Genomic DNA, 18823 nt, shown 5'->3' with positions numbered 1-18823 from the left:
TTAGTCTTCATGCATAGCCACATCCAGATATTTAGGCCTGAATGGCTTAAGTGTCATCTCTTCTTTCACTCTCTCCAAATAATCCGGAGCATCAAGACCCTAACAAAAATAGAGAAGCAAGAAATCAGTCAACCAAGAAACCATGATGTTATGGCACTCTGCCGCCTAAGATATACCTGGCCCTTATATAAACTTCTTACCCTATCTTCCTCCTCTTGCAACTATAAAAGCATGTAAATAATAGTAGTGAATAAAGCAACTCAAATGTTAAACAACATCTCAGCATGGAATAAATCATTATACATACAGTTTCGTTACGGCACTTCCATTTCATATTGCCAAATATAGGACATGCGCGCTGTGAGTTAACTCCAGCACCAGTATATGCGGCAGCATCATTGGGGTGCTTCACATCACAACCGTAGCAAAGACCTTTATTTTTATACAAAGGAAATTTTCATTTAACTGCCAAATAACTGACGAGCTACAATCACATAAGAATGGCTGAACAACTGAAGGCAAAAAAAAAAAAAAACATTTCAACACATATATTACATGGCTGCATGAACTAGTTTGAGATATCAAATCTGCTCAAGTGACAAGATAACCCAAATGCAATTCCATTGTAATGAGCTAAAGAGTGTGCATTAGTTAACAAATAAGTTCACATTAGTACAACCACAACATATTTTGAACAATATGTAGGTAAATAGAAGAGTATTATACCATACCGTTGTCAGTAGGTTTAACCATGCAGAAACAGCTGACCATTAATTCTGAATACTCTGCCCGTTTAATTGTGACTTCAGCAAAGAATAGATCATCGATGCCACAGTCAGAATCCTCAGCTCCTTTCATTGTGAAATTAATATGACCATACAACCTAGTATGGTCATTGGCCCCAAAAACTGAGTTGTAGAGCACAACATCTTTGAGTTTGTATGCACGGTCCTATTAAAATTAAGAAATATTTAATATGATCATCAACAAACTGTTACATGAATAAGACAGCAACACAGTGCAAGCCTGCAAAAGGAAAAAAAAGAGTGTTTGTGGGGAGGGACAGAGATCAAACCCCCATAAGATGGCGGTAATCATTGTACTTGTCCACCAGAGCTTGGACCAACTGGCGCTTCCAGTCACACCTTTCATCAATTTGCGATTCCAAAAGCTTCTTCCTTGTGCCATCAGGCCAGTTAAGACATTGTCGCTGCGTGAACCTAGTTTAGATCAGGGCATTAATATATGATTAGCAGATTATATCTTCTGAAAAAAGGAGGAAAAGAGTGATATTAAGTATTATGTCGATGTTATCCGTCCAACATAGGTTAACAGTGAACTGGTAATTTGTGTTGAATGTAGTTGAATAGGATGCACAGCTTCCAAGTTACCTCTAACAGTGCTTAGAGGCAGTATAATGAACAAAAGCAAGATACAAAACTGAACTGTTTGCATGCATATAAGTTCTAAATGCATTTTTTTTACTAAAAAAGAATCACCATTGTTTTGTTCATGGTAACAGAGCTGTGCGGGTGCTGGCTAAAGCTAACCAATCCAGATATAAATATACCTACATACGAAGTGGCAGCATAGCAGCTGTATGCACTTTGCTAATGCTCATCTGTGCTTAAGATTTATTCACTATCTCGACTACTCTCTCACAAATATGGTTACAAGAAAATGCTTCTCCCATGGCACAAAACAATAAATAACATAGGATGGATTTTTTTTCAACCAACTTGTCAGATTTTCTGCAGTCTAACATAACTTAAGGACATTTATTCTATTCCTGATTCATGCTGTGAACACTGGATGGACTAAATCACATAAACATTGCACAACATTGTTTGAATGTAATGAATTGCAAATGTGCACACCAAACAGGAGAAATAAACTAATGAAATACAGTTCCGGAAGGTTACCTTGTTGGAGCCTGTTGTTCCTGAAGATAGCGATCAATAGCATTGTGAGCTGCTTGTAAGCTCTGAAACGGCCCACCCACGTCAGGGTATGTGTGGTAAGATTCATTCAGATCGATCCTGATGTAAAATATGATTCCCCGGCTTAGACGTGGCAAGGCCCAAATAGGTGATGAGGAAAGACAGCGCCAAGGCTGAGTTGGCATCTGCATAGAAGACGTCGAAGTGGTGGACAACTCCAATGTTGAAGTGTTCAGTAAGTCCTTCACGGAAGAGAGGTCATGTTGTTTTAGTTTTTGCCCGCAGGCAGGTTCAGCCACAAGACCCCCTCCTTACACCTGAAGTGAAACAAGCAGGCGAGATCAGCAGAACAACAATTTATTTTGGAGATGAATGAATAATTTATATTACAACTGTGCAATGGCAAGTGAACAGAAAAAAAAACCTCCTAATAATGAAGATTCTAGAAATCTAGAGGTAGCTGGTAATCTACCAGAGAGGAATCCAACTGAAGTACATATCTCTGCACAAGAATCCCCCGTAGGTGCCCACCAATCAATCCAGGTCGGTAAATAGAACCACTAGGTACTCTATCAACTAGAGGAGGAATAGAGAATGCAAGAGTAAAGATAGGGAGAGGTGACAATGGTCATACGGCAGACGACGGAAGGCTTCAGAGTAGAGGCGCCGAAGTTCTGGACTAGGCATCTGCGAAGACGGAGATGCGGTGCCTCCCACATGCTGCTGCTCCTCATACCTGAAGTGGAACAAGAAGGCTCAATGAGCAGAAGAACAATTCATCTTCTCTTAAGATATGGATAATAGTACTGTACTACATATTATCATCGTGCTATGGCCAGCTAAAAACGCATTCTGTTTTCTTCCTACGAATATAGCAGGAAGACCTCCAATCATCTACCAGCAACTTATGACATGGATCCTGAAGTACAGAGGTGAAAGCAAGCAATCCCCATAGATCGACACAGAAAAAAAGTTCAGATTTCGACAACGCAAGCAGAAAACTGGTGATGCAGGCATTGAGAGGGGCACATACTGAGGCAGGTCGTGGCGGCAGGAACTGGTGAGCAAGTGGACACCGGTCGCGTGGATGAGTTGATCCATGCTTTCAAATGGCTCGCCGGGAATACGATAGCCCTCCGTGGATAATTTCCCATCCGTATCTATGTCTACAAAGATCACCGGCCCGTCGTCCAAGTCGGGACCAGATGCGGCGAGTAGCCCACGCGAATCGACGGAAATAATCTCCCGCCCCTCGATGATGGGGACATAGAAGTGTAATACGCGATGGCGCGGGGAGGGGTTCGCAGGGTGGCGGCCGCCGGCGCCGCGGCTGGTTGGCACGGGCGGTGCGCCTCTTCCGACTTGTTGGTTCGTCTCCGGTGGTACTTCGTCGTTTCCAGGCATCCCAATGTTCGGGCCTGGGAGCAAAAGTATGGACCGATCGTAGATTTTCGCCAGAAATTGAAGCCGGTGCTTTCGTCGGCGTGATCATCAAATTGAAGCCGGTGCTTTCGTCGGCGTGATCATCAATTTATCGACAGATCTCTCGTGCTGGCGTGCCCCGTTCCACGGGCCAAAAGTACAAATAGCCCATATAGCAAAGAAAAGTTCGGTAAATTGTCAAATCCCCCTTATTCTCCTGTGTGAGATTCAAAATCGACCAGCCTCCCACGTTGCACACTACCCTTCTGAAAGTGCATCTAAACAGCTAACTGTTTATAATTTTGGCATCTTTATAGCAAAGAAAAGTTTGACATCTTTATAATTTTTCTAAGGACCTCTGAACAGCTTGTTAACGTGTACAACATTGTTGGCACGTTGGTATTTTAGATACAATCGGTTGATATAGATAGAATTGAGGTTGTTGTAACCATCGACTGATCTATGATAAAGATCAGATCGATCTCCCCTTTTCTCTCTACCGTTTGTAACCTCTGATGTATATCTCTATGCCCCTATATATTAACACGAACCGTCCCTGCCAGAGGCATACGTTAAACCAAAACAATCACATGGTATCAGAGCCATTTCTTCCTAAACACATCTAAAACCCTAGCTATGAGCTCTTCGTCCTCCGTCGGCATGGTCAGCCCGCTCCCAACGCAGGGCACCGCCGAGAAGCTCACGCGGGAGAACTTCCTGCTATGGGAGACACAAGTCCTCCCCGCCGTACGCGGCGCTCGCCTGATGGGATTCCTCGACGGAACCAACAAGGCGCCATCGGAGAAAATCACCGTCGACAACAGCGACGGCAAAGGCCAAATTGAGGTGAGCAATCCCGATTATGAAAATTGGGTTCAGACTGACCAACAGGTCCTCCACTATTTGTTGGCATCATTGTCCAAGGAGATCCTTGTCTCGTGCATCGGGATGAGGACGGCGTCAACGGTTTGGCTCGCCATCAAATCCATGTTCGCCGCCAAGTCTCGCACCCGCATCGCCAACCTGCGTGTGCGGCTCGCCAACACCAAAAAGGAAGGGAAGACCACGACGCAGTACTTTGCTGCCGTGAAGGCGATCACTGACGAACTCGCCGCCGCGGGTCGTCCCATGGAGGAAGACGAGGTGGTGGAGTACCTCCTCGCCGGGCTAGACGACCCCTACAACCCCCTCTTCGCCGCCATCGGGGCCAACCCCGATCACAAGGTCACTGTGGCTGATCTCTACGCTCAGCTCGACTCCTACGATAACCACATGCGCCTCCTCATCGGAACCGACGGCGACGTCGGCAAATCCTCCGCCAACGCCGCATCTCGTGGACGTGGTGGTGGTGGCCGCCGTGGTGGCCGTGGTGCAAACCGTGGCCGAGGAGGTGGCCGTGGCTATGGCCGAGGACAAGGACGTCACCAAGATCAAGGAGGCCGTGGCCGCGGTCGCCATGGTGGCGGCAACAAGGGCGGCAAAGACCGCGACCTCATCTGCCAGATCTGCGACAAGCCGGGACACCCGGCATGGAGGTGCTGGCATCGCTACTCCGACGATGAAGAAGAAGAGGAGGAGAAGGGAGCAAATGTTGCCTCCTACGGGGTGGACACCAACTGGTATGGCGACTCTGGTGCTACCGACCACATCACTGGTGAGCTTGACAAGCTCACCATGAAGGAGAAATACAAGGGCCGTGATCAAATCCATGCGGCCAATGGACAAGGTATGAGCATTAGTCATGTTGGTCATGCAATTGTTAAAACCCCATCTAAAAATTTACATCTCAACAAAGTTCTTCATGTTCCTAATGCCACAAAGAATCTTGCCTCTATTCATCGTCTCACTTTAGACAATCATGTATTCATTGAATTTCACCCTTGGTATTTTTATGTCAAGGATCAGGTAACGAAGAAGGTTCTTCTTAGAGGTAGATGCACAAGAGGTCTCTACCCGTTGGTTTCTTCATCATCATTCAGGAATAATCAAGTGCTTAGTGCCGTCAAGCTTCCAGCATCTAGATGGCATGATCGATTAGGGCACCCTTCTTTTCGAGTTGTTCAACAAATTCTTAGTCATTATGGTATTCCTAGCCTAAATAAATCTGACACTGAATCTGTTTGTGATTCTTGTCAAAGAGCAAAAAGTCATCAATTATCTTATACAAGATCCACTAGTGTTTCCATCAAACCCTTGCAACTTGTGTTCTCCGATGTATGGGGTCCCGCCCCTAGTTCAGTAGGAAAATACACCTACTATGTAAGTTTCATTGATGACTTTAGCAAGTATGTGTGGATTTATTTTCTTAAAAAGAAATCTGAAGTTTTTGAAGTCTTTCATCGATTTCAAAGCCTTGTTGAACGACAATTTGACACAAAAATCCTTGCCATGCAATCAGATTGGGGTGGTGAATATGAGAAACTAAACTCCTTCTTCCAAAACATTGGCATTGAACATCATGTGTCTTGCCCTCACACCCATCAACAAAATGGGTCGGCTGAACGCAAGCACCGCCACATTGTGGAAGTAGGGCTTGCTCTTTTAGCTCATGCATCTATGCCTCTAAAATTTTGGGATGAGGCATTCTTAACCGCCACATATCTTATTAACATGTTACCATCCAAAGTAATTGATGATGACACACCATTAGAGCGTCTACTCCACAAATCCCCTGATTATGCCTCCCTTCGCATCTTTGGTTGTGCCTGCTGGCCAAACCTCAGACCATACAACACACGCAAGTTGGCCTTTTGATCCAAACAATGTGTGTTCATCGGCTATAGTAACATGCACAAGGGGGTCAAGTGTCTAGATGTCACTTCTGGTCGAGTCTATATCTCAAGGGATGTTGTCTTTGATGAAACGGTTTTCCCTTTCTCCAAACTTCATTCCAATGCTGGTTCCCTTCTACGCCGAGAAATTCTTCTTCTACCGGAGCATCTCCAACTTCCATCGGTGTCACATCAAAAGGGGGAAAACCAATGCATTGATCTAACACCTAATGACTCTATTGTCCCTGGTGATCTAAGTCCCTTGCAGGCACAGCGAGGTGCAGGAGAAAATTTGGTGCAAAACGGTGAAGAAATCAGCTTGTCATCGCATGGTGGCGCTGGACACGAGGAAGATTCGCCTCGGCCCACGGAAACCTCGTACAGCAGCGAATCATCCCGTGTCGCGCGCTCCCAACCAGACGGTGCCACGTCTCGTCGCGGGCCCTCTCCTGGTCTGCGGTCCCCGCCAACATCGCACCAGCCGACAGCAGCAGGGCGTGTGTCGCCCACGAGCGCCACCTCGAGCAGCGACGCCGACGAACCACGCGGCGCCACGTCGCCAGCGCGGGAAAGCGCGTCGCCAGCCCCGACAGGATCCTAGTCGGGATCCGAGCAGGCATCAGGAGCAGGCAGATCAGATGCGGATGGTGCACCTGCAGCCCCTGGTGTGCCATCGGAACCTGTTCACCGAACAAGATCAAAGACCGGTAATTCAAAACCGAAAAAGTATTCAGATGGAACAATTCGGTATGGTCTTTCCTGTTCAATTAGTGAAGAGCCTGAAAGCTTACAAGTAGCTCTTAACAACAAGGATTGGAAAAATGCAATGGATGAAGAATATAAGGCACTAATAGATAATAAAACATGGCATCTAGTTCCCAAACAACAAGGTAGTAACCTTATAGATTGTAAGTGGGTATATAGAATAAAAAGAAAAGCTGATGGAACTATAGATAGATACAAGGCTAGGTTAGTAGCAAAGGGCTTCAAACAAAGATATGGTATAGATTATGAGGATACATTTAGTCCTGTTGTTAAAGCTGCTACTATTAGACTTGTTTTAGCTATTTCAGTTTCACAAGGATGGAGTCTAAGACAGTTAGATGTGAAGAATGCGTTCCTTCACGGCGTTCTGGAAGAAGATGTCTATATGAAGCAGCCGCCTGGCTATGAGAATCCAAAGGCACCATTTCATGTGTGCAAACTTGACAAGTCACTATATGGGCTCAAACAAGCTCCGAGAGCGTGGTTCTTCAAGCTGAGTACAAAGTTGCAAGAACTTGGTTTCCTGGCATCAAAGGCAGATACCTCATTGTTTATTTACAACAAGTCAGGTATTACAATTTATGTGTTGGTATATGTTGATGATATTATTGTCACTAGTTCTTCCAACAAAGCAATAACAGCTCTCCTTCAAGACCTTGGTTCGGCATTTGCATTGAAGGACCTTGGTGATCTTCATTATTTCTTGGGAATAGAGGTCAAGCGCATGAATCATGGCATTGTGCTAACACAAGAAAAATATGCTTTGGAATTGCTTAATAGAGTAGGGTTAAAGGGATGCAAGACATTGCCCACACCACTCTCAGCATCAGAAAAGCTTTCAATATCTGAAGGAGATCCTCTTGGGCCAGATGATGGTACAAGGTATAGAAGCATTGTTGGAGCTTTACAATACTTAACTCTCACAAGACCAGATATTGCTTTTTCAGTTAATAAAGTATGTCAGTTCTTGCATGCTCCCACAACTGTACACTGGTCAGCTGTCAAAAGAATTTTGAGATACATTAGTGGAACAGTAAGTCTTGGACTAACCTTCAGGCGATCATCCTCTACCTTGATGAGTGCATTTTCAGATGCAGATTGGGCAGGGTGTGTGGATGACAGGAAATCTACTGGAGGTTTTGCAGTATATTTTGGACCTAACTTGATCTCTTGGAGTGCCAGAAAACAGGCTACAGTGTCCAGGTCAAGCACTGAAGCTGAATACAAATCTCTAGCAAATGCCACTGCTGAAGTTATTTGGATTGAATCTCTTTTGAAGGAACTTGGTGTGAAAAAGAGACATGTGTCTTGTTTATGGTGTGATAATATGGAAGCTACTTATCTATCAGCTAATCCCATTTTTCATGCTAGAACTAAGCACATAGAAATTGATTTCCATTTTGTAAGAGAAAGAGTAGCAAGCAAACAGCTGGAGATTAGATTCATTTCATCCAAGGATCAAGTGGCAGATGGCTTTACTAAAGCCTTACCAGTTCGACAGCTTGAAGAATTCAAACACAATCTCAACCTAGGAAAGGGTTGTGATTGAGGAGAGTGTTAACGTGTACAACATTGTTGGCACGTTGGTATTTTAGATACAATCGGTTGATATAGATAGAATTGAGGTTGTTGTAACCATCGACTGATCTATGATAAAGATCAGATCGATCTCCCCTTTTCTCTCTACCGTTTGTAACCTCTGATGTATATCTCTATGCCCCTATATATTAACACGGAACCGTCCCTGCCAGAGGCATACGTTAAACCAAAACAATCACACAGCTAACTGTTCCGAATTTGATTGACAACGAATCCGACTGTGTTTAATTAGTAAAAGCACTTCTTAATATATATAAGCAGCAACCAAATCATTTCACGTAATGTTCTTTCGGTTTCGGTTCCTTAGCAACAGAACGTACTTGACTCTACAACCTCCCTGACAAGATTAACATAACTTCTTCGAGTTACAAGAAACTTCAAAGAGATTTCTTAGTCTTCCACTTCGATCAGCCTTCTCAGTCTCCCCTTCCATTGTCGCTGCCATACCCAGATATTTAGGTCTCAACGATTCTCTTGTGTACTCCATAAAATGTATACTCTCCGCACAATCACGGCCCTAAAGAATACACAGGCAGGAAATAATCAATCAAGGCAACCATGTGACCAACATCACGCAACTTAAACTGGTACTATACCACCTAAGCTGCCATTGCGTACCTGGTCATCGAACAAACTTCTTACCCTAGCTTCCTCCTCTTCCAACTATAAAAGACATGTAATGTAATTAATAATAAAATAAAGCAACAAAACTGTTATAACACAAGCTCAGCAGGGATTAAATCATCATACGTACGGTTTCGGTTTCGCTGAAGCCCGGCCAAAACATATCGCCCAATGGGGTATCCTGACCACGAGTGTATGCAGCAGCATCATTTGGGTGCTTCACATCACAATCATAGCAACAACCTTCATTTTTTAAATGAGAGAAATTGCCAATAACCAACGAGGCACAATCACATAAGAATAACCCGCAAAAAAACATGTGTACCAGTTATTACACATGGCTGCACGAAACAGTTCGAGATATGACAAATGTAAAGCCCAAAGATAAGGGATAGGATAAGGCAAGGGCAAGTTCAGTATAACAAACTACATATTATATACAAGCAAAAACATCATTTGCACAATATGCAAGCAAAGATTAAGATCCAATGATACCCTTGTCGGTAGGTTTAACCGTGCAGAAACAGCTGACCACCAATTCTTTATCTCCTGGCATAAATGTAACCTCAGCGAAGAATAGATCATCGATGACACGAGTAGAACCATCAGCTCCCTTGGTCTTTAAAGTGAAATTAGTATGATAGTGCATCCTACTATGGTCACTGGCCCCTTGAACAGCACAGGAGCGCACAACATCTTTGACTTCATATGCAGCATCCTAAAATTAAGAAATGCATGCACCTGATAAGCAATTAATTGTTATACATGAAAAAGACAAAAACTAAATACAACCCTAGCCGCAAGACAAAAAGTGAGGGCACTAGGGAGGGATAGAGAGCAAACCCCCAAAAGATGGTTATGCTCTGTATACTTGTCCACCAAAGCTTGAGTTAACTGGCGCATATAATCACGCTTTTCAGCAATTGGTTGCGATTCCAAACGCTTCTTTCTTGTGCCATCGGGCCAGTATAGACATTGGCGCACTACTTCATCCACTGGAGAAACCCCAGGTTGATCCATTAACCTAATTCAGACCAGAGCATTATATATGATTAATACATTATATTTTCCAAAAGGAGGGCAATTGAAAGCAATATTACTATGTCGTTGTTATGAGCCCAGCATAGGTTTATTGGGGTGGACTAGTAATTTGTGTGGAAGGTAGCTCAATAGAATCAAACTGAAGTAATCTCTGCGCATTGCTTATGGTGGTAAGAGTAGCAAGGTAAAATCAACACAGTATATATTTTTTTGAAACGAGGCAAAAGCTTTGCCTTTCATTGATATAGGAGAAAAGAGTTGGCCCATTTATGAGGAAAACTGGCCGAAAAAACCGTAACAACACCACACCACACACCAGCCCCGAGGCTGCGCTCCACACGGGTCGACGACCAACCAGGTCGACACCACACCTCAACGCAACAGGCGGAGGCGAAAGACCGGAGCCACCGCTCCAACTACCACGCCGGCCCCGAGGCCGCGCCCCGCCTGGCCGAAGACGAACCCGCCTCCGCCGAACCACCAAAACATTGCACAAGCCCCTCTGTCCGGTGGACGTCCAAAGCGAGGCCCCAAGAGGCAAAGCGACACAAGAGCGCCGCCCAAGCCCGATCCCGCGGGGGATCTAGGGTTTCCCCCGGAGAGCCCGGGCGGAGATCATGAGACACCCACTTCGACGACGCCTTCAAGAAGGATGCGGCGCCCACGGGCGTCACCATCGTCGGTCCTGGCCGGCCGCCAAGACAAAGCTTTCGCCCAGCAAGAGTCCCAAAATCTCGCGCCCGCCCAACAAGGACCGGCACAGACCACCACCTGCATCCGCCGTATCGCGACCCCCGGAGCAACGCGCCTGAAGCCAACGGAGCACCGCCGAAGAGCACCGTGGGCGCAGCCGGAACGCCACATAGAGGGGACGCCGACCAACACCAACGCGGGGCTCGATGACGAACGCCGAAGCCCGCAGACAAGAGCTCCTAGATCCGGCCGCCGCGCCGCCCACGCGGCCACCGCAGCCGCCGCACCGCCGAGGATTCCGAGGCCGCCTTCCCGTCGTTCCCCTCACGCAACTCCTCCCCCAGGCACACCTCCACCATCGAGCGCCACCGCCCTTGGCCTGCATCCGCGGCGCACCGCGACAACACCAAGCAGACCCATCGCGGACGTCCCACAGCAACCTCGCCGCCATGGCTGACCACAAGCAGCATCTTCGTGGCCAACCCAAGGCCGCCGCCGCGCAGCCCTCCTGGCCCAGGGCCGGGCCAGCCCCACGCCGTCACCGCGCCCGTGGCCCGCACGGCCCTAGCAGGCCCAGATCGGGGCCCGCCCATGGCGCCGGCCGCCGCGCCGCCGACCACCGCCTGCGCCTCCGTCTCGGTCTCCCGACGCAGCCATGCCCGCAGAACGCCGCCGAGCCTACCACACGCTGCCGCGCCCGCTGTCCTGAGCCGCGCCCGAGCGAGCTCCTCCTCGCCGGGGATGCGGGAGGGGAAGAGAAGCGCCCCGCCGCCACCTTCCTCGGGGAGCGCGCGGCTTAGCCGGCCCCCTCCGGCGGCGGCGAGGCAAGGAAGGGAGGAGGTGGGGGCCTAAGGCGGCGGCGGCTAGGTTTGCCCCTCGGCCGCCAGAGAAGGGCGACGCGAGGGGACAGCAGTGTATATATATTTTTGTTTCTAGAATGGTAAATCAACACAGTATAGAGCTTGACTGTTTACATGCACTAAGTTCTTAATACATTATCTTTTTACAAAGAAGCTATCAACATTGTTTAGTTCATGAGGCAACGAAGCTGTGTGGGTGTGCCTAGATAAAAGCTAAGCAATTGTACAAATTACAATCCAGGTAAAAACATAACTACATATCGTTATGCAATTTGTTAATGGTCAGCTGCAATATCTTAACAAATATTGCAAAATTTTAAATTTTAAAAAAATGTTCCCTTCATCAAAAGTGGTCCCCAAAGCAGGAAATGAGAAAATAATTCAGAATGGTATTTTATCCTAATCAACTCGGCAGCTTTTTCTGAAGTGGCCATAAGTTCCGTTTGAGATTCATGCTGTAAAAACTGTAATGAGAAAATAAGTCAGGGTATTTTTTTCCTTATCAACTCGTCAGCTTTTTCTGAAGTGGCCATAAGTTCCGTTTGAGATTCATGCTGTAAAAACTGTAATTTTTTTTGATTGACTGCCTGGCAACATCACCATGTTTGAATGCAATCTATTGCTAGTGTTCACACAAAACAGGAGAAATAAACCAATAAAAATAAAAAATGGAAGTTGAGAAGTAATACATTGTTGTATCTCGCTGTTCTTCAAGATAGCAATCGATAGCACTGTAAGCTTGCTCTAAGCTCTGAAATGGCTCACCAACTCGAGGATAGGTGTGGAAAAGTCCCCTCAGATCCATCCTGATGCAAAATGTGTATCCCCAGTTATACCGGTTCAAGACCCAAATGGGTGACGATGAAAGACAACGGCAAGGTGGTGGAGAGGCTTGAATTTCGTCCTGAGCTACTGCATCTTCCTGGACAGAGGACAAGGAAGTTGCAGCGAAGGACAATCCATCCAGTGTTGCAGTGTTGAGCGAGACATCATGTTCTTGCAGCATCTTTGCTGATGCAGTCTCACCCACAAGCTCCTCCTCACACCTGAAGTGAAACAAGCAGGCTGGTCAGCAAACAACAATTTATCTTTCGAGATGACAAATAATCGATATTACCATTCTACTATGGCCAAATTAATAGAATTTGTTATAAATTTAATTTTTATTTAACAGAAAGAATCGACACAAGGCCAGAAATCTACAGGCAGCTTGTGTAGACAGAAATCCAACTGAAATACATATCTTTGCACGATAACACTCAAGCAATCCACATGATGAACAGAACAATTCGATATGCATGAATCATGAGGGAGAGTGTGGTCCTATGGCAGATCATGGGTGGCTTCATTCAGAGTGGAGATGCTGAAGTTCCAGAACAGCCGAACAGGCATATGTGAAGATGAAGATGCAGTGCTTCCCACATGCTTCTGCTCCTCATATCTCAAGGGGAACAAGCAGGCTCAAGGAGAAGAAGAACAGTTCATTCTCTTATCTTAGGATACGGACAATACAAATATTATCATCAAAATCGTTTTTTCTTGCTTTCTAGTCCCTCCGTCTATAAATAGATGTCTCAACTTTGTCAAAATTTGAATGTATCTAGACCCATTTTAGTATAGATACATTCAAATTTGTCCTAAGTTGAGACATCCTTTTATAGACGGAGGTTAGTATAAGAATATGAGAGGAAGATCCCCAGTCCTCTACCAGCAAGGTACGACATGGATCCTACAGAAATACATTACAGATGGATCTCTAATCATCTACAAGCAGCAACCCTCCCCTCCAAAATCAATCCCCACAGATCGGTACGCAAAACAGTTGGACTTCAACAAGATCGCAAACAGAAAACTAATAATGATGGAGGCGTCGAGAGGGGGTGTACTGAGGCAGATCGGAGTGCCTTACGCGGTGGCGCGGGAAGGGTGCAGGAGGTGGCGGCGACTGTCCGGCACGGCAGTGCTGGAGCCAGGACTTTTATATTGGGTATTCCATGTCAAAAAAAAAATTCCAGCATAACCATATATAGAGTATATGTAGGTTTACAATATGTAGAAGGATAATTTACATTTTTATCTTGATTTTGGCTTTCAACCTCAATAGGGCGTGAGTTGATGTTGACGTCAACATCGACGTTAATCTTTGGTTCTTTTGTAGCTTTATCCCACATGGATTTCAAATCACTACATTTGTCCTGTTTATGCCTATTCTTGATTTTTAAGACCTACAAATGATTGTTTAACTAATTAAGGAGAACCTCATTTAGAGAAAATCAAATCAAAACAGAAATAACAAGCGAAGCACTTCTTAATCTTACCGTGGGTGAACACTGCTGATCGCTTGTGAATTCATTGTGGTGATGAACTGGTTCTGGTCTTCTGTTGTATGGTGCCGCAGCGCCGCCGTCACCGATACTTCCGAGATTTAGATGCCTGGTCGTCCCTATCGAGCTCGTCTTCCGCAGCGCCGGTGCGGCCTGCGATGTTAGGCGTGAAGGCGACGGGAAGCAGCCACGGGGGCCTCGGGAATTCTTGGAATTTCGGCAGGGACTTTGGCGGAGCGCCGGCGTGCGAGCGAGCGATCTCCCCCCGTCCCTCGGGTCGCTCCCCCGTGAGCGGCTCCAGGGCGAAAAAATCCTAACCTCCCGTCCCTCCTCCTCCACCCTCCCCTCGCTGCCGCCGCCGGCGGGAGCCGCCGGGCAAAGCCCGGGCGGTGCCGGCGGCGGTGGCTCTTCTTCTACCCGGCGCAGGTCCTCCCCGAGCGGGGCCGGCGGTCGGGCGGCGGTGCACGGTGGACCTCACCCTCGGCGGCGGCGGCTGCGTGGCGTCCGGCCGTGGAGGCGGCGGGTGATGCGCGGTGTGGCGAGGTTCGTCTCGCGTCGGCGCGGGCGGCGGGGCGTTGCGGTTCGGCGGCGGCGGCCGGGATCCACGGGCCCGGATCCGGGCCCGGGCGGGGCCCTTCCGGACTTGGGCGGGCCGGGCTGCTCCCGGCCGGCGGCGTCACTCGGAGCGGATGTGGTAGCACGGGGAGGAGCAGGACGGCGGCGACGGTGGCGGCCTACGTGCGGCGGCGTGGAGGCGGGGACTTTACGGGCCCGGCCTCGGGCTCGGCCGGGCTCGAGGGGCTCGGTGTGTCCCCGCCACCGCGTCCGGTCGGCACCCGGCGGCGGCGGTGGAGGACGTCCTCCGGGTGGCTAGGGCTGTTGCCGCCATCCGGACCCAAACCGTCTACCTCCGTAGGCTCTCGGGCCACACCTTGGACTCGGCGACACCGGCAGAGCTCGCGGATGCGGGGCGGCGGCCCGCGAAGGTGGACGCACGGGCGGCCTCGGCGGCGGGCGACGTGGCGGTGGTGATGGCCGTCTCTTCGGGCCACGAGGGTGGCGAGGAGTGGGCGTCGGGAGCCTGCGGTGCCTGGACACGCCTTGGTGTGCTCGGTGCCCGGATCGCGCGGTAGAAGCTCGGCTCGGGGGTGGCCGGGTAGACTTGGGGACCGGTTGCGGTGAGGGTTGTTCCGGGCGAAAGCCCAACGCTTTGGCGCCATCGACGGCGACGCCCGAGGGTGTCGTGACCCTCTTGAGGGCGTCGATGTGGCTTCCTCTCCTCGCTTGGGCTCGGGTGAAAATCCTAGACCATTGTGGTCTTGGCAACGGCGGCGGCAGTGACGTCGTTACCTTCTTGGGGGCGTTGTCATGGAGCCTGGGTCTCCTTAGTCTCATGTCATCTTTGGTGGCAAGCTCGGTGCTTCTTAGTTTTCTAGTTTATCTCTGGTCTGCTTGTAAGAGGGTTTCCTCATCACCTTGTATCGTTCGGCCGTTTGGCTTTATTTATAAAGCGGGGCGAAAGCCTATTTCGAGGAGACGTGCGAGCGAGCGCCTGGCGAGTGGCGACGGGCTCACGGGCGGCGGCACTAGCGAGATTGATGTATTTGCTTCTTTTTTTTTTGAGAATTATGTACTCCGTATTTGCTAAGAAGGATGAACAGGAGTTGTTCCAGTACGGGACTCTGGTGGCAGCTGGCAGCCCAACTAAAGAAAAACGCTTTGTCTAAGGCCAAACTAGTTTGGCCCAGGTTGGAGCGCTGATCTCGGGAGGTTTCTCCGGCAAATCTTATATGTCGACCAGGTCGGTGGCTACCACGCGCCGCACACCCCCGCGCGCGGCCCATTTCGTGTTATTTTCTGATTCTTTTTTCTTTTCTTTTCTGTTTCTTTTTTCCTTTTTTCTGTTTCTTTCTTGTTTTGTTTCTTTTTTTGTTCTTAATATTTAATTTTTAAAATTTAAATATATTTTTAAATGTAAAATGTTTTATCTCAAATATTTGAAAAAAAGTTAAATTAGAAAATTGTTCAAATGCGAAAATTGTTCAAGTATAAAAATTGTTTAAATACAAAAATTGTTTAAATATGATTTTTTCAAATTTGAAATTGTTCAAATTCGAAAATTATTTAAATTAAAAAATGTTTTAAATTTTAAAAAATTTCAAATTCGAAAATTGTTCATATATAAAAAGTAATAAATTTTGAAAATTTATTCCAATTTAAAATTTCTTCCAATGTCAAATTTGTTCCAATCTGAAAAATGTTCACATTTTGAAAATATTTAAATTTTCAGAAAAAAATAAAATAATTTTAAAAAATCGGGTCTAAAAAGAATCAGCTTTTAAAAACGTAAAAAAAATAGAACAAAAAAAACAAAAAAGCAAAAAAACAAAAAAGAGGAGTGAGAAAGTTGGGCCGGCCCAACAACCCACCTAGGGGTGTGCGGCGCCTGTCCACGCCAGGCCGGGTCGGCGTACAACACCCCCGGTTTCTCCCCGGTGCGCTCCTTCGGTTTTCACGAGTTTAACACATAGGGCGCGTTTGGTGCCGTGGGCGTCCTCTAGCTCGCATGTGCCCTGCGCGGTTTTGAGTCTGCTTGGTTTTCGGATTCCTCCGTGTTGTCGGACCACACAGTTCTTAAAGCACTGCACGGTTCTTAAAGCACCTTCGAGATAGGCTCGGTAGGAACGTCCAATTTAATAGGCTTTCCAGAGATAGGCCCTCGGGAGAAGAAAACCCGACAACACCGTTCGCGCGGCGCTCCGCCTCGGCATGGCGGGAGAAAGCGAAATCCAAGCGACGTTGGCGGCAAAGGTAGGGGTATCCTCCCTCTTCGGTTATCCTCTCCATTAGGCCCCTCACAAAATTTCCATTTCCCCAATTCTCGCACCAGAGGCGGCTACGACGATCCAGATCTGGCAGCGCGCATCTCCCTTCGGTCTCCGGCGCCAGAGCAGGGTCGTCATTTCCAGCCGCAGCGGAGCCTGCGTACAGCTGCATCGGCTTTCGCCCGTGTACATCGTCTGCCATGACGGAGGTAAGGGCAAACTCCTCTGCTGTATTATAGTGTTAGATTCATGTTGGTACAACTAGTTGGGTTCAATAAGAACGTTCGTAATATATAGATCTTGTTTGAGTAGATCGACCAACTTCAGCTCGTGCATCACGCCGCAGCACTCATCATTTGCATACACGTCTGGATCCTGATGATGCACAAGAGAGCAGTTAGGCATGATGTTTTTCCTCGTGTCAGTTACGGCCCTATGTTACAACGAGATCAGGAGAGGATTGCCAACCTAAACTACATCTACAACTGCAATGTAGACGCTATCCAGATGCTTCAGATGAGAAGATCCATTTCTATGCACTTGCAAAAACATTCAGGTCTAGAGGATTGCAGGTTGATAGCATCCACACCTCAATCGAAGAACAAGTCGCAATGTTTCTTCATGTTGTGGGTCATAACCAGAGGTTCAGAGTCATCCATAGCACATTCACGCGATCCACGGAGACTATCTCTCGGTACTTCCAGTAGGTGTTGTACGCAATTGGGGAGCTCAGAGGTGACATGATCAAGCCAGTGATGCGCGTAGATGTACACGTCCGTTGGGAACCCCAAGAGGAAGGTGTGGTGCGCACAGCAGCAAGTTTTCTCTCAGAAAGAAACCAAGGTTATCGAACCAGTAGGAGCCAAGAAGCACGTGAAGGTTGTTGGTGGAGGAATGTAGTGCGGCGCAACACCAGTGAAAACGGCGCCAATGTGGAACCTGCATAACACAATCAAAGTACTTTGCCCCAACGTAACAGTGAGGTTGTCAATCTCACCGGCTTGCTGAAAACAAAGGATTAAGCGTATCGAGTGGAAGATGGTGGTTGTTTGCAAAGAACAGTAAAAGCAGTAGAATGTATTCAGATGTAAAAGAATGGACCGGGGTCCACAGTTCACTAGTGGTGTCTCTCCAATAATATAACTAGCATGCTGGGTGAACAAATTAGAGGCGAACAATTGACAAATAAAGATTCAATACATATCAACGATGATTACTATGTGATTTAATCAGGGCATTACGACAAAGTACATAGACCGCTATCCAGCATGCATCTATGCCTAAATAATCCACCTTCGGGTTATCATCCGAACCCCTTCCAGGTATTAAGTTGCGAACAACGGATAATTGCATTAAGTATGGTGCGTAATGTAATCAACACAAATATCCTTAGACAAAGCATCAATGTTTTATCCCTAGTAGCAACAAGCACATCCACAACCTTAGAACCTACTGTCACGATCCCAGATTTAATGGAGGCATGAACCCACTATCGAGCATAATTACTCCCTCTTGGAGTTACAAGTATCAACTTGGCCAGAGCCTTGATGCGCGTAGATGTACACGTCCGTTGGGAACCCCAAGAGGAAGGTATGATGCGCACGATGGCAAGTTTCCCTCGATAAGAAACCAAGGTTTAATCGGACCAGATAGGAGTCAAGAAGCACGTTGAAGGTTGATGGTGGCGAAATGTGATGCGGCGCAACACCGAGGGATTCCGGCGCCAACGTGGAACCTGCACAACACAACCAAAGTACTTTGCCCCAACGAAACAGTGGAGGTTGTCAATCTCACCGGCTTGTTGTAACAAAGGATTAACCGTATTGTGTGGAAGATGATTGTTTGCGAAGAAAACGAGTAAAACAAGTATTGCGATAGATTGTATGCGATGTAAAGAATAGGACCGGGGTCCACAGTTCACTAGAGGTGTCTCTCCCATAAGATTAAAGCATGTTGGGT

At 47.3% G+C, this 18823-nt stretch overlaps 1 protein-coding gene across 1 annotated transcript; it reads right to left on the bottom strand.

Moving 5' to 3' along the window:
- On the bottom strand, nt 1-3344 carry LOC124697523. Its single transcript, XM_047230104.1, has 8 exons — nt 2974-3344; nt 2582-2676; nt 1923-2250; nt 1076-1220; nt 732-951; nt 308-432; nt 177-221; nt 1-99 (listed from the first exon to the last, which is right to left on the bottom strand). The coding sequence occupies exons 1-8, from the start codon at nt 3342-3344 to the stop codon at nt 1-3; spliced, it is 1428 nt and encodes a 475-aa protein (XP_047086060.1).
- Nucleotides 3345-18823: the final 15479 nt, after the last annotated feature.

Source organism: Lolium rigidum, chromosome 3 (assembly GCF_022539505.1).
Source record: "Lolium rigidum isolate FL_2022 chromosome 3, APGP_CSIRO_Lrig_0.1, whole genome shotgun sequence".
Taxonomy (NCBI): domain Eukaryota; kingdom Viridiplantae; phylum Streptophyta; class Magnoliopsida; order Poales; family Poaceae; genus Lolium; species Lolium rigidum.
The sequence above is the reverse complement of the archived record's forward strand: the minus strand, read 5'-3'. Positions and strand labels throughout refer to the sequence as shown.